The 14,653-nt window shown below is 41.6% G+C and overlaps 1 protein-coding gene across 2 annotated transcripts; it reads right to left on the minus strand.

Annotated features, from left to right (window-relative positions):
• Positions 1–245: 245 nt before the first annotated feature.
• Positions 246–10,110, minus strand: LOC100699351 (large proline-rich protein BAG6). Of its 2 annotated transcripts, none has more exons than XM_025902121.1 (8): positions 9,465–10,110; positions 9,245–9,362; positions 8,368–8,519; positions 7,956–8,015; positions 7,730–7,852; positions 4,208–4,386; positions 1,661–1,790; positions 246–1,064 (listed from the first exon to the last, which is right to left on the minus strand). In XM_025902121.1, exons 1-8 carry the CDS (start codon positions 9,543–9,545, stop codon positions 840–842), a joined length of 1,068 nt encoding a protein of 355 aa, XP_025757906.1. In that variant the 5' UTR covers positions 9,546–10,110; the 3' UTR covers positions 246–839. The 2 variants fall into 2 exon arrangements, with proteins under 2 accessions (XP_025757906.1, XP_003459359.2); XM_003459311.5 differs by having other exon boundaries at positions 8,368–8,594; positions 9,465–10,108.
• Positions 10,111–14,653: the final 4,543 nt, after the last annotated feature.

A 14,653-nucleotide genomic window follows, 5' to 3' on the forward strand; every position in this document is an offset into this window, starting at 1 on the left:
TAATCAATTAATTTAAATTAAATGTGCCTTAATTGTATGCACCAGCCAGGGATATAATGAAAAACACCTTTCACTGTACACCTTTACAATGGCAGATAAAGATATTATATTCGGTACAATTCAAACAGCATCCATTGCTTGCATGTTATAATTGTTCCACTTGTAAAGTTACTGTTGGGTCTGCGCTTCGCAGGTCCCGCTGGTTTAGAGACTTATTCCCGTGAACAAAGCAAGACAGAGCTCGATCCATTTTAACTTGCAAGGGGAGCCGATCGGACCAGGGTCTTGGAGCTGCAAGCTCCTCACCTGATCCCAGACAACTCCAAACTCCGGCCTCCTCTCGCAGCTCTTTTATTAACTCAGTGGTCACACAAACACCCATTGTAAACCCCCCCTATGGTCACAAAAGGTTAAAACACTGTGTGTGTGTGTAGGCATGTGCGAGCATGTGTGTGTGTGTGTGTGTGTGTGTGTGGGTGGGTGCACGTGAGTGAGTGTGTGTGGATGGGGGTGTGTCTGTGTGAATTCCTGCTGACAAAGGGTCATCTCCCCTCACCCTGTTAGAGGAGGCTTAGCTTCCTCTAACAGTTTACCATATACAGCACAGCTGAGCATATAAAGGGCAGGAAGTAAAACAGAACCCTCACATAGGATGTGCCTACAGTTACACTATTGCCCCTCACCATTCAACAGGCCGGGGAGGGGAACAGAAACAGAAGAATGTCTTTGATCCTACAGCTTAAACCAAGGCTTACAAATTTCAGTACAATAATGGCAACATTTAACAATTTCAACCTAACAGTTACGGTTATTGCACTATATCCTAACACAATAGTTCTTCACAGTAGCCAAATATCAGTGTAGGGTGAACCTACTGGCAGACCAGCCTGAAGCAGAAGTGAGTGGTTGTAGTGAGCCAAGGGGCGAACCCCATACAGGTGACGTGGAGGAGAGGTTGCCAGGTTACAGCGTAGGTCACCAAGGACAACCAGCGTGTTCCCTAAGAGACGAAGAGCATCTCCAACCAGGTTAAGAATGCGCTGATCTTCCTCTCTTTCCTGGGTCTGTGAAAAGAGTTATAAAATCATGATCAATGCTTAAACTAAAAAGCACTGATGTGACAATATCTACTCATCTGCAGAGAAACTCCTGGTTTCCCTTATGGAAGTCACTTTCATCAGTGCTGGATAATTTCTGGCTCAGTATAAAACTAGAGTAGTATTCATAATTCAAACCAAGGATGGGCTGTTGTTTCTCTTTTCTTGACAGGTTCTTACCATGATATGGATTATTACATTAAAATAGGCCAGTTTATTATATACCAACACTACCTTTACTCAAAATAAGTGATGGTCTTAAATACACTAAGCGAAAGAAAGTCAACCAGTGAACTTCTGACAATGTTTAACTGTTAAATGTATTTTATTATTAGCATAAAAAACAAAGTATAATTATTTCTTGCAACTATAACAATATGACAGTTTGTCATGTTATCACTTTTTATTAATTATTAATTAATATTAATTAATTATCACTCTAAAAGATAATGACAATTTCCCTGCTGAACAAAAGGCACATTTCTTAGCAAGAAAGAGCTTCTGTCACGTTTTGAGATGTATTTTGTGAATATTTTGCTATGGCCACTACATGTTCATCTCACATTGTTGTTGTAGTCTGCTGAGGTGGCAGCTCCGAGGATTGAGTGGGTTCTCTCTATGAAGGGACGTAATCGCTCCTCCACCCTCCTGACCTCAGAGAGAACCTCCACAAACTCAGCGGGACTAGGGTGGCTGAGGACAAACAATGGGAAAGAAGAGTTAGCAATACAATGAAGTCTGGCATTTTTTGACATGTGTTATTGGTCACTTTGGATACATTGAAATCTGTTGTGCTTTTAGAAAGTGATTTTGGAGAAAAACTACATTTGCAGAGCTTAAAGAAGCTATGACATACAAAATGATATGCTAACATGATGCTATTTTGAGAGTCTGCACTAATTTTATGTCACTACTTGGTATATTCTGGATTGACGGTGGCTTGTATGACTGGCTTGGAGTTGACCTCCAGTGTTGACCTCCAGTGTTGAGGTCCTGCCCACTGAGTTCTCAATGAAGAATATTTATGTGCCACAATCCTTGTATCACCAACCACTACAGTATTCATGAGTGGGGCACTGAGTCATAGGCTTTCTTAGTCAGTGTAGTTGATAGTCATGTTGGTTGGTCTGGCGTATCAATGAGCAGCTGGTGCTTTAGCCCTTCTAATGCCTTTTAGAGACGTACTCATGTACTGTCTCATACGCCTACTCAGCAGATGATGATGATGATGATGATGCCTGAGGAGCTTCTATTTTGTGGAGAGCCAGGTAACTAGCTGCTAATTTGAGGCTGTTGTATGGTTGTGAGCAGTGTTGGTCAAGTTACTTGAAAAAAGTAATCAGTAACTAATTACTGATTACTTCCCCCAAAAAGTAATCCCGTTACTTTACTGATTACTTATTTTCGAAAGTAATTAATTACTTAGTTACTTAGTTACTTTTTAAAAACACGATTTACAAACTGAATAGGTGATAAAGCGATAGATCTTTCAGTCCAATTCTACTTTTTCTGCATAATTCATCATACAAAATGTAATCAAATGGAAAAGTCTCTTTTTAAAACTTGTTTTATTAGTTTTAATCTTTTAACTTCATGCATCAAGCAAAAATTAAATTATATGCAACATTCTCTGACTGGAAGAAATTTGTTTAACATTTAAACCTATTTTCTGCACATAAAATAAAATATTTTTTTTGTGTTTACACTCACTCTTTCAAGTAGATGCAAGTAAAACACAGCAGAAAATAAATAAAATCAAAGACTAGCTGTCCTGTTGCTCTATTTTCACCTATAAAGCAGGAGTGGGTTAGGCGGAGGTTTACCCTGGTGCAGGTGTGCCGCAGCGGTCAGTGGAAGAATCCGCAAGTTTCTCTGTGAATTTCACATTACGTCGTAGCGTACTCGGTGCTTGCTTGGAAGTTTAGGGGTTTAAAAAGAAGTTTTCTTCCCACGCAGTGAACAGCGGACACTAATGTTTTTGTCACTTTTTATGGAATCAAACTCAAAGTAAGGTCAGTACTTCCACGCTTTAAACGCTGCATGCTCATACTCTCTCCCGCACTCGATATATTATCCATTGTTGATCTGCAGACAGCTGTTGTCACGAACGTCGCACTCGCTTACGTCACTGTCATGAGACATTCTCGCAAAAAATCACGGTTTTAGTAATGCAGTAACGCAGCGTTCCTACGTGAAAGTAACGGTAATCTAATTACCGTTTTTGCAATAGTAATCCCTTACATTACTCGTTACTTGAAAAAAGTAATCTGCCCATCTCTGGTTGTGAGCCTTTATAATCACAATACGTCTGCCCGATGTCATCCAGTCTGGGTGAGTGCATACTGTTAGCAGCCCAGTTTTGTGCGCTGACAGGCGCTCATGGAGTCCTGTTAGCTTCTTCAACCAGTAGATGTGTATAATGTCAGATGATGGCTGCCCTCCCTGAGCCTGGTTCAGCTGGATGTTTTGTCCTCTTCAAAGGGAATTTTTTTCTTCCCACTCTCAACAAGCGCTTGCAAAAGGGGGTTGTCTGATTTTGGGGACTTTCTCTCTATTATTGTATGGGTCTCTACCTGACAATATAAAGTATCTCCAGGTGACTGCTGTTGTGATTTGGTGCTATAAATAAAACTGAATTGAAACTGGAATTGAATAGCTAGATTAAAAAAATTTTTCATGTTACTGATCCAATTTATTTGAACCATTTTAGCTCAGCATCAGAATCATAAAACTGATATTTACAATCTTAGTTAGTTTCTCTGTTGTTGTTCTCATTTTCAGTGCATCTCCTGCTCCTCATACAATCCAGTGCAATCCAGTAAATGATTAGTTTATTATGTTTTGTTTACTGGACGACAGAAAAGGAACTTCTATACCAGTATAGAATTTGCTAAATAAAGAACACGACAACCAAACTCCACACAGGCCTGTCAGGATGAAGTTCTTATAGTAGTGATCACAGAGGATGAACGATTCTGTGAAAAAACACTGGAGTGCTCAGTCTGTCTAGGAAGTTTGAAGTAGCAGCAGTAGCTAGAAACTGTCTAGCACATGACACAGAAAACTGTATAAACCATATGATCAGATACCAGTTATTAATTTTGACTTACTTGGGCCCAGTGATAGCTGGTCTCTCAGTTTGGGTGGAAGCTAATGCTGCTGGGGGCGAGCTGGCAAGTACTGCTTGTGGTGCTTCAGCCCTTCTTAGAGATGAGGACACCGGTGTTGGGGACAAAGAAGACTGAAGTATCCCTGCCTCTGAATGGGAGCTGCTGTCACTGGGCACTCCCTGCAACACATAACACAGTGGTTCCCAAAGTGTGGGGCCCGCCCCCTAGGGGGGGCGCAGAGCTATTGCAGGGGGGGCGCGGCATGAAAAGGGAAAAAAACAAAACACAAAAACAATGCTTGGACACTGCTAGCACGGGGCGCCCACACAAACGCAAAGCAGGAGATGAAGCATAGCTGAATATGTTTCCAAACCAACTTCATTCTAAGCCAAAGACTAGAAAATATGGTGAAGCATATCTTCCCTTTGGTTTCACCTGCACAAGTGCTGAGGTAGGTCTCCCTGCAGAATTAGTTTTCCCTGCATCGGGAGCAGCGCTGGGCTGTTCAAATCATGGACAAACACATACAAACAGTATCCCACAGTTGTTTATGTTTTTGAACCCATTTTGTAGAGGGTTTTTTTGAAAAATGTGTTGATAGCAATGTTGAACATTATTACACAGGAAAAAAACACAACTACATGTAAAATAATTACACCGTGATGCCTCTGCCTTTCTAAATGCAGGGACAGTAATGGCCTGTATATGTAAGCGTGTAAAACCTGCAGAGTCAGATTAACAGTATTTTGTCTCTATCTGCCATTCATCTCATGTAAACAATAACGTGGCGCACAGTGTGACGTGAAAAAGGCACATACCTTTGACATTGCGTGACAAACTCTGTATTCCTTGTCCACACGTAAACGCAAAAAAAAGGAGTTTTAAAAAATCTCCGTTCTCGGTGATTCGATACGCTGTTTACATGTGCCCGAAACAGCTGCGCGTTCAAAAATACCCGTGTAGGTGCGGATGGAGCGTAAAAGAGTTGGTAGTTTATTTTCTTACTACCTGTAATTTATTGCAGATTATTTGTATTTGCTTAATTGTTTAATAAATGTTTGAGGTGTGAAATAAACCGCAATGGAGCAAAATATGGGTGTGTGTGGTTGAAGGATGTGTTTGTGCGTGTGCGTGTGCGTGTGTGCGTGTGTGCGTGTGCGCGTGCACGCGCGGGGGTGGGGGGGCGCGAACATTTTTCTTGTTAAACAAGGGGGGCCCAGCAAAAAAAGTTTGGGAACCACTGACATAACATGTCACTGTTCCCACAAGCATTTCACTAGTTTTTTGGGTAAAGCTATATTCAGGTAACCCTAAGAAAACTTCCAGCATCTAAATTTGCTTATTGTCTGCTCAACAGAACAACTGTTGTGAAAAGAGTGGTGGAACTGAACCTGGGCTATTTCTATAGTATTGTCGCTGAAGAGAAAAGTTGTAGTATTTTGATTCAAAACAATCCTTGGAGAGTACAGTCTGCACAAAACTCAATGTCATATTTTGTCATTACTTTTGAGCTTTCTTTTGTCCATGTACAATCTGCCCACGGAATTTCATCAAGTTTATTTTTTGTTTAATCTCATTTACAGACACAGTTGCCTCGTCACTCAGTTTAGTCGATAGATTCTGAAAAATATTTGAAAAGTGAAGTCAATGAAAGGCCCTAAACTTGCAAAAAGGCTTCCAGTTGTATATGACTGTATAGGAACAAATCACTGGCTCCCTTGTTTTGTCACCTTAGTAAACGCATTAATGATGTCTTCATATTTTCAGTCACTAAATCTCAGGACGTACTACATTTCACGGATCACATTAACTCGGTGGACCAACACATCAAATTCACCAGGGAGGATATGAAAAGTGGCAGGTTAGCCTTCTTAGACTGTGAGATTTCCATCAGTAATGGGGGACATCTAAAAGCTGACGTGTACCGTAAACCTACGCATACGGATCAGTATCTAAGGTTTGACTCTCATCATCCACTGGAGCACAAACTGGGTGTCATCAGGACGCTACAACACAGAGCGAACACCATCCCCACTGACACAGCGGCCAGGGAGGCAGAAGAACAGCACATCAAGAAGGCCCTGAGTAAATGTGGTTATCCCAGCTGGACTTTTGTCAAAGCTGGGAAGACACCTAAAGAAAGCTCCAGCCGATCCAGGAGAGAAGGACAACCGCTGCCCAGGCGAAAACCTGTAGTGATCCCATATGTGTCAGGAGTATCGGAACAGTTGAGACGCATTTTTTCTAAACACCGGGTCTCTGTGGCTTTTAAACCCCAAAATACGCTGCGCCAAAAACTGGTCCACCCCAAGGATCGGGTCCCCCGACACAAACAGAGTAACATAGTGTACGCTGTTAAGTGCCAGGAGGATTGCCAGGATTTATACATCGGGGAAACCAAACAACCTCTAGCGAAGCGGATGGCACAACACAGAAGAGCTACCTCATCAGGCCAGGACTCTGCAGTTTATTTACACCTACAGGCCAGTGGACACTCTTTCAACGATGAGGATGTACACATCCTGGACAGGGAAGAACGCTGGTTTGAGCGCGGAGTCAAGGAGGCCATTTACGTGAAAAGGGAAAGACCATCTCTGAATCGAGGAGGGGGCCTAAGGGTACATCTTTCGCCATCTTACAATGCTGTGATTGCAGCCATCCCCCAACTCTCTGTGAATGGTACTCATGGCCATTGATCAGTGTTCTTTGATCAGTGGGTTTTGGTCAGTGATTGTTGATCAATGGTCATGGGAATTTGCATAATTATGATTAAGGAACTGACCTCACAGCTCATTATTCCTTCAGTGGGCTGGTTTCAGTCATTATGCAAATGTACTGTTTATAAGATTGGGGAAACCTGCAGTCAGCTGAGACTGAAGAAGTCACTTGGATGAGTGACGAAACGTTTCTCCCACAAAACGCTACGTCCAGATGAACAGATTCAACTTTTGGAGTTTCAGTCACTAGCTTCAGGACAGACTGAATAAAACTTAAAGTTCATTTTGTTACTCTCAGTTACTATTAGATTCAGAAAGGAACTTAAACTGGGTTACTTATTGGCTAATCATTTGTGTTCAGTCATCACGTCTGGTTTCAAACCAGCAAGACAGTGATGACTGGAATCCTTAAATCACTGAATTTAAGGATGGTGCTTACTAAGACCTACCATTTTAGTTGATATACATCCTTCAGTTGATATGTATAAGACATATGTCAGAGTATTTTAATCCTGAAAAATGTTTTTCTTCCACATTTTTGTATTATATTATCCATTTTCACACTAGAAAAAAGAGAAAAAACAACTTGTAACAGAAGCCATAACACACAACTGATTCTCTGAGTCCTCTGATAACAGTATTACAGTATACTTCCTGTTTACATCACCCAAAGTATGCTGAGAACCCATGTGACAAAAACCTATTCATAAAAAACAAAGGGACAGCACAGTACCAAAACAAATCTGACACTGTGAGGCTGCAAATAAAAACCCACAGCACATATGAAAACAGTCATGTACTGTACCTCCAAACTGTGGATTAGAGAGTGAGCGTCTCTAAGCAGGTTCTCAGCAAGCTGCAGCCTCACCCTGGGTTCACTCTGAACTGACCGATCCAAGTTGATTTGCGTATCCATTGAGCCATTGCTCTACAGACGCACAAACATGTATTAGATTTACATGAAGAGTGAGGTACAAGGGGTTTCAAATAAAAAAGGATAAAGAAATGATTGGTGAATAATGATACTTTACCCCCGAACCAGTGCTGACCCTGGTTTCACCAACTCCAGCCACCATCTGCTGAACTGACATCTGCAAAACAAAACAAAAAACCCCAAAAAAGCCTCTTACAGGGGACTTACACTTTCTTGTTAAACTTAGGCCAATGAACATCATAACCAAAAATCCCCCTAAAACCCTGTAACGTAACCTGTGTTGTAATCTGAAATGTATTTCTTCAGAAATGTAACCTTCCATAGTTGTACACGTAGTAAAACACCAAACATGATAATAAAGTAATTAACTTCTGCACTATGCACAAGCATGAATACTGAACACAGCACCTTTGTAGGGTCTACATATATTCACCACAGGAGTGTAAGTTTTTTCCTCTCAGAAAAAAAATGAACAGGGTTCCTTGTCTGCACACAGGCCTTGACCCCACCTGTATCTGCTGTGAGTCCATCATGTTGACAGGTAGGTTGAAGGTCCCCAACATCACATAGCTGTTGCCATTGCGGTCATGTGGGGCACCCTGGGAGGAGCCATGGCTGCTGCTACTGTTGCTTCCACCCTCTGCCCCATTAGTAGAAACACCTGCATCCCCAAATGAGAATACAGTGGGCTGAGGTGGGGCACGCTCCACCAGATGGATGACCTTACCATCTACATCTAAAGGAAAACAAAGCGATGGACATCATTAGATGCTCCAAAATATTCATGGGTTACTGTTTGGCAATTTTCGTTGAAAAAGATAATAAGTGGGCAAAAACAAACAAAAAACCCTGCACAAATCAGACAACACTATAGTCCATTTTAAAATTTTTAAATAAGGATTTATTTTGAGATCTAGTGCTTGAGTTTCAGAGCAAAAAGCAGTCAGAGGATTTTTAGTTGAGCTATGGAGTTGGAACTTTTAGAAGCTTGGTTAAATTTGGGTTTCGTCTGTACTAAGCAATTCTCCTCTGCTCTAGTAGTAGCCAAAGTAGTTTCTTATTATGTATAACTAAGCAGAGACCAGACTAGGTCAACAGCCTAATATAATAGGGCAGAAAAGACGTGGCACAAATGACATCGTAACAACATCTGTTCAAATAACCACCACAAAGTCATAGTGACAACAAATTTAGATTGCTGTACAAATAAAGTCAGACTTGACTTACTCTCCAAACTGTAAGTGACAAAGCTTTTAATATGGGCTATTGGTAGAAATAAAAGGTCTGTTTACTGCAGAAGTCAAAAGGAAATCAGACACATGTTCATAGATCATCCTAGCTCTGTGCATGTTTGGATACACAGGTCACATGGTGTCATTTGCTCACTGTATTCAGTCAGCGTTCTGTCATCCTGTAGCACTCTGCCCTGGTAAATAAGTCTCTGCTTGTCAACCGGGATCTCCACTGAGGACGCTATGTGCTCCTTGAACTGCTTCACTGTCAACTGGAGAAAACACAAACACACAAGATATACGCACACACCAATCAGTTAACAGTAAGGGTGAGGATGTCTAACTAGATCAACATTTTAAACAGAGACCATTACCTGGCCTCTGACTTTGTAAGTCCTGCTCTGTGAGTCCAGAGTCTTCACCGTGACCTCAATCATTCCGCTGGACTCAGTCATACTTGTCAGTGTTCTAAATATAGCGTTGGCCAGTTTATGTGTTCTCTTCTATATTTGTAATTCTCGCAACTGTGATGAATAGAGGACGAATCAAGCTTGAAGAAACAAGCTGTATCTACGGCATGAGATTAGTCAAACAGCCCAGGACCCTGTTGTTGTTAATTTAGTTAGCTAGCTAACGTTAGGCAACCCATATTACCGAGAAGATAACAGTGCTAACTAGCTAATTTCCCCTGAAAGCGACGTTCCACGAGTTCGGTGGAAAAAAGTCAGCTAATCGACACAAAAACGTGGGGTTTGCTTTGTTTTTGAAATGACTGTCTGGAATATAAACCAATGCAATGAAGGTTGAACCGTTAGCCAAGTAAACTCCCAAATATCGTACTGAAGGCATTGTCACATGACCTCGATGACGTAAGATGTTGACGCGACTGCGTCTGAGATTAGAGGCAGAGGTACAAACAAACTGATGTTGACTGAGAAGTGGCCCGATTTAGCTTGATTTATTATTCCACCCTCCGTGTTATATATGTTGCACCCGCAGATTCGCCATTTTCACCGAATGGTCGTCTCTGTCTGTCAGGAGTGTGTCATGCGGTTTGATGAGATTAAGGACCTCGGCAAAAAAAAAAAAAAAAGTCTCTATCTCCAGCTCGTGCAAGTGCATACATGTGTCAATGTTATCTTCGGACAACAATTAAATTATTTTAATAAAAATAAAATTAAAAAGCTTTGTTTTTTAACACTCGGTTTGATTGATTGATTGATTGAATCTTTATTTTGAACATGTTGAAAAAGTACAACAACATAGAATTAAAAGAGACAAATAAACAAAGCAAAACAAAAGGAAAACGAGCAACCACAACTACAAATAACTTTCATGTTCAAAAAGGAGCAGGAAGAAGGATAAGCTTATTTAATCCCACCCCTTTTCCACTATCTAGTAATCAATAGACTACAGAAATACCTCCTTGCAATTACATTATATGTTATGTGTATTTTTTATTTATTAATTTTATATATATATATATATATATATATATATATATATATGTTTCTATCTATCCATACATATGTATATACACATACACACATATTCAATAACCCCAGTAACACCTCAAAGGATACACAACCTGCAGATATATATACCCACTATTCACTTTCATAACTTCACTGTTTTCCGCGGCAGCCTGACAAACGCACAAATAAAAGTGGCCCACAGACCGGTTGTATCACATTACTTAGGCTACGTTCACACTGCAGGTCTTAATGCTCAATTCCGATTTTTTGATCAAATCCGATTTTTTTGTCTGCTTGTTCACACTACAAATAAAATGCGACACCAAACGCGCTCTAGTGTGAACCCTCAAAGCGGCCCGCATGCGCAAAAGAAGATGTCACACACAACGCGCTCTGTTTAGACCCAGACCAAACAGTATTGTTTGACTGATGGCCCTTAATATAAAGACTTCGGACTTTACGTTTCCCATTTTTGCTTTAAGTTATTTTGTTATTTACATAATAATATAAATAACCTAATAATTATCCTTATTGCTGTTTTAGAGGAGCGGTGCTTCAAAGGATAGTTGCAGATTTCTGTCAGAATCTGCAGATTATACAGTACAAATAAAATGTTCACGTTTCTCCAACGTTGTCTTCCCAACAGTTTCACTAACATCTACACTGGATGGCCAGGAAGCGTTCGCGATGTCTTCTCAGGCGCTTCTCCGGCGCTGATAATTGGCGTCTGTCTTGTGTTAGTGACGTAAAAGACGGATTTAATGACCGTTCAAACAGCAGTCGCTTTCTAAAACATCGGATATGTATCGGATTCAGTACCACATACGAAAGTGACCCAGATCGGATTTGAAAATATCGGATTTGTGCCGTTCACACTGTCATACCATGATCGGATATGGGTCGCATAGGGTCAAAAAAATCGGATTTGATGCGCTTTCGCCTGCAGTGTGAACGTAGCCTTTGTGTACTTCCTCCATCTCGTGACAGACCTTTGTAGGGAGGTCTGTAAGTTTAAATCAACCCCAGGCCACACTTGTAGCTGAATTTACTGCCATTTCAGATTAAATACCATAGCTGGGTAAAAACAAGCCAGGCTGTCAGTCAAATGATGTAAACAACACTGCTTCAGCTGTGCAGCTCTCCGAGGTTTGATGTATTTTATGCTTCTCTGTGTGGATGGTAGGGGGCGTTTGAAAGATTATTCTTCCAGTTTGAAAAACTGTTGTCTGTTAGTATGACCTTTATCACTGTGCATTACAGTCTGGCAACAACAAAAAGTCCTTACATCTAGTTTTATAACTGTAATCATAATTATAGGATAGAAAAACAGGTTCATAGTATGTGTATGAATGATCACTAATCAGTAATTATCAACAGGAATTGTCAGGGACCTGGGTCTGAGCGACCCCAGTCTCCATGAGCAGTTATGGTCTCATATTATATGATATGTGTTTGTTCTGCACTGTGCTGCTTTCCATGCTTGTGTATATTGGCAGGTGTGTGTGTGTGTGTGTGTGTGTGTGTGCGCGTGGGTGTGGCTGGGACAAGCACCTTCAGGCCTGGTGGAGGTGGCCCAGGCCTGAACTACTTAACAGTGTGGCTGAACGCTCCTCGACGCGGGATCATTGTGTGAGACTCCACGTCAGTTTGTTAGTGTGACAGTTCAGTGTGTGTATGCCCACAGTTGTAAAGTGTCCTGACGACTGTTTCTATTGTTTCCCCCAGGAGGAGCGTGGAATGGCAGAGATGCCGTGAGCATGGGGAGTGCGGAGACATGGGAGTGGAGAGCACTAAACACAGACTTTTGGGGAAAGACATGACACGGGAGTCAGGGAAGCGCACAGGGATTTATTGTGTTGTATTTACTTCACTGTAAATAAACGCACTGTTCATCATAAAGAGTCCAGCATTTGGGTCCTCCTTCCCTACATCCCCACAGTCTGCCACGCTGACCGTGACAGCAATAGTGAGCAGAAAAAATCAAATTTTGCTCTGTTGGACCATACATTCTGCTTAACTGGTGTTCTATTAACGTGTAATTTATGGTCTCGCAAATGGATTTGTCTATGTACACATTTTCATTTGGACACTGAATAGATAGAGGTTTCACCCACCGCAGAATCCAAAAAATTCCAACTGTGCGTCACTGGAAGCGGATGGTGTATGCTGCAACCAAATGATGTATGGTTGAACTTTATGGTTCAGTAGAGGTAACAAGTTCATAGTCCACTGTCATTCCAGGAATGACAGATCAGCCTGCAGACAGCTCTGTTGTCGGATGGAGGTAATACACAAAGTATGTGGTACAACTGCCCTGTGGTCTTGCTTGTGTTATTGTTGGTCCAACATCCAGCCACAGAGAAGAGCAAAGTTATAACATACAAAGAGCTGAAGCAAAACAGTGTTAAAAACAATAAAAAAAGTGTCCACTGTAGACACTGTATTTGCTTTTCATTCTATATTTTTTAAATCTTTGATATTTCTTTTGTGGTTCTCGCATCACCAGTGAAATCCACTCCCTTCTCTGATCAGGCCAACTTATCAAGCTTCATTATGATCCCGTAAATATGCCTGTGTACATTTCCTGTCCTTTCACTGTCCGAATGGAAACATGTATTCATACGTGTTTCCATTACACTCTTAAATGGCAGGTTGGGCAATGAGCTACAGTAGTGTGATGGATATGTGGTAAACTGTTCTTTAGATTAGTCATATGGGTACACAGGGTTCTGTAGCTCTTTCCGGCATATCTCGTAGGCATAGTGGCAAAGAGTCTATGTCAGGAATAGGTGTCAGATGACGTTAACAGCTTTGGGAACAACCACCTCTGTGTTGCTGGGTGATGGTGAAAACTATTGGCTAAGAACAAAGGAAGAGAAAAGAAAGAGGGAAATGTTCGGAGGCTGCAAGGAGGAAAGCCAGAGGTTACATGGTGATAGTAAGGAAGTCCCTACTAGAAATGTAGGGACTATTGGTGGATTCTATATGAAGCCAAGAGTTGGAAACTCCCACTTTACACTTTACAGTTTGCATGCTGAACTGACCAAGGTTGCGGTGGTGTACGTAAACAGCAGTGAACTAACAATAAACTAACCAGGCTCTATCCACGAACGTGCTGCAGTGATGTTTTTTTATTTAGAATCAGAATCAGAATACTGAAGTGCATAGAATAGAATAGAATAAATCTTTATTATCCCATGAATGAGAAATTTGGGTGTCAATATAGACACTAAGTAGTCCTATATACATAAGCAACTGAAATTTGTATCTGTGCATCTCTGTGACAGAAGAGAGTGCTAGAGACAGTGTGATATAGGGGCAAATGATCTACTGTGATAACTTCTGAAGGGTCCAGCTGATAGAAGAAGACTAGAATAGAATAGAATTGAATTGAATAGAATAGAATAGCCCTTTTTTGTCATTGTAAATTGTCCTGCCCAGGGGGCACAATAGTGTTTGTTGACAGTCCAAATGGCCCAGGAGAAGAAGCTGTTTGTGAGTCTGGAGGGATGGGTAGGATCAAGCAAGGGGTCACCTGTGATGGCCCTAGTTTTCTTGACACAGGAGGAGCTGGCAATGGCTTCCAGGAGTGGCAAAGGGCAGCCAATAATTTTTGGGCAGTGTTAATTACCCTCTGTGCAGCCTTCCTGTTCTCAGTTGTGGCCCCTGCGTAGAAAACACCCAGGGAGAAGGAGAGCATGCCCTCCACTGAGGAGCGGTAGAAGGCAGCTGCTGCTTCTGGTCCAGCTTATTCTTCCCTAGGACATGAAGGAAGGGCAGCCACTGCTGGGCATTCTTTACCAGGGCTTTGTGTTGTGGGTCCAGGTGAGATCGGCAGAGATGTAGGTGCCCAGAAACCTATCATGGGTTTGGGGGTTCTGGCCTTTCTAGCTGATGAGGGCTTGGATGCCTTTTCACACCTGATGAGGGTTGGTGTTAGTGAGGAAGCCCTCTATCCTCCTCCTCTAGGTGTCCTTAGCTTGTTTGATGCCCCTACTCCAGAGCCTCTACTTCACTCGTCATCCAACGATTTTGCTTAGGATAAACCTGGATGGCTTTGGTCACTGTCACATTCTCTGCACAACACT

This window comes from Oreochromis niloticus, linkage group LG22 (assembly GCF_001858045.2).
Source record: "Oreochromis niloticus isolate F11D_XX linkage group LG22, O_niloticus_UMD_NMBU, whole genome shotgun sequence".
Lineage (NCBI taxonomy): Eukaryota > Metazoa > Chordata > Actinopteri > Cichliformes > Cichlidae > Oreochromis > Oreochromis niloticus.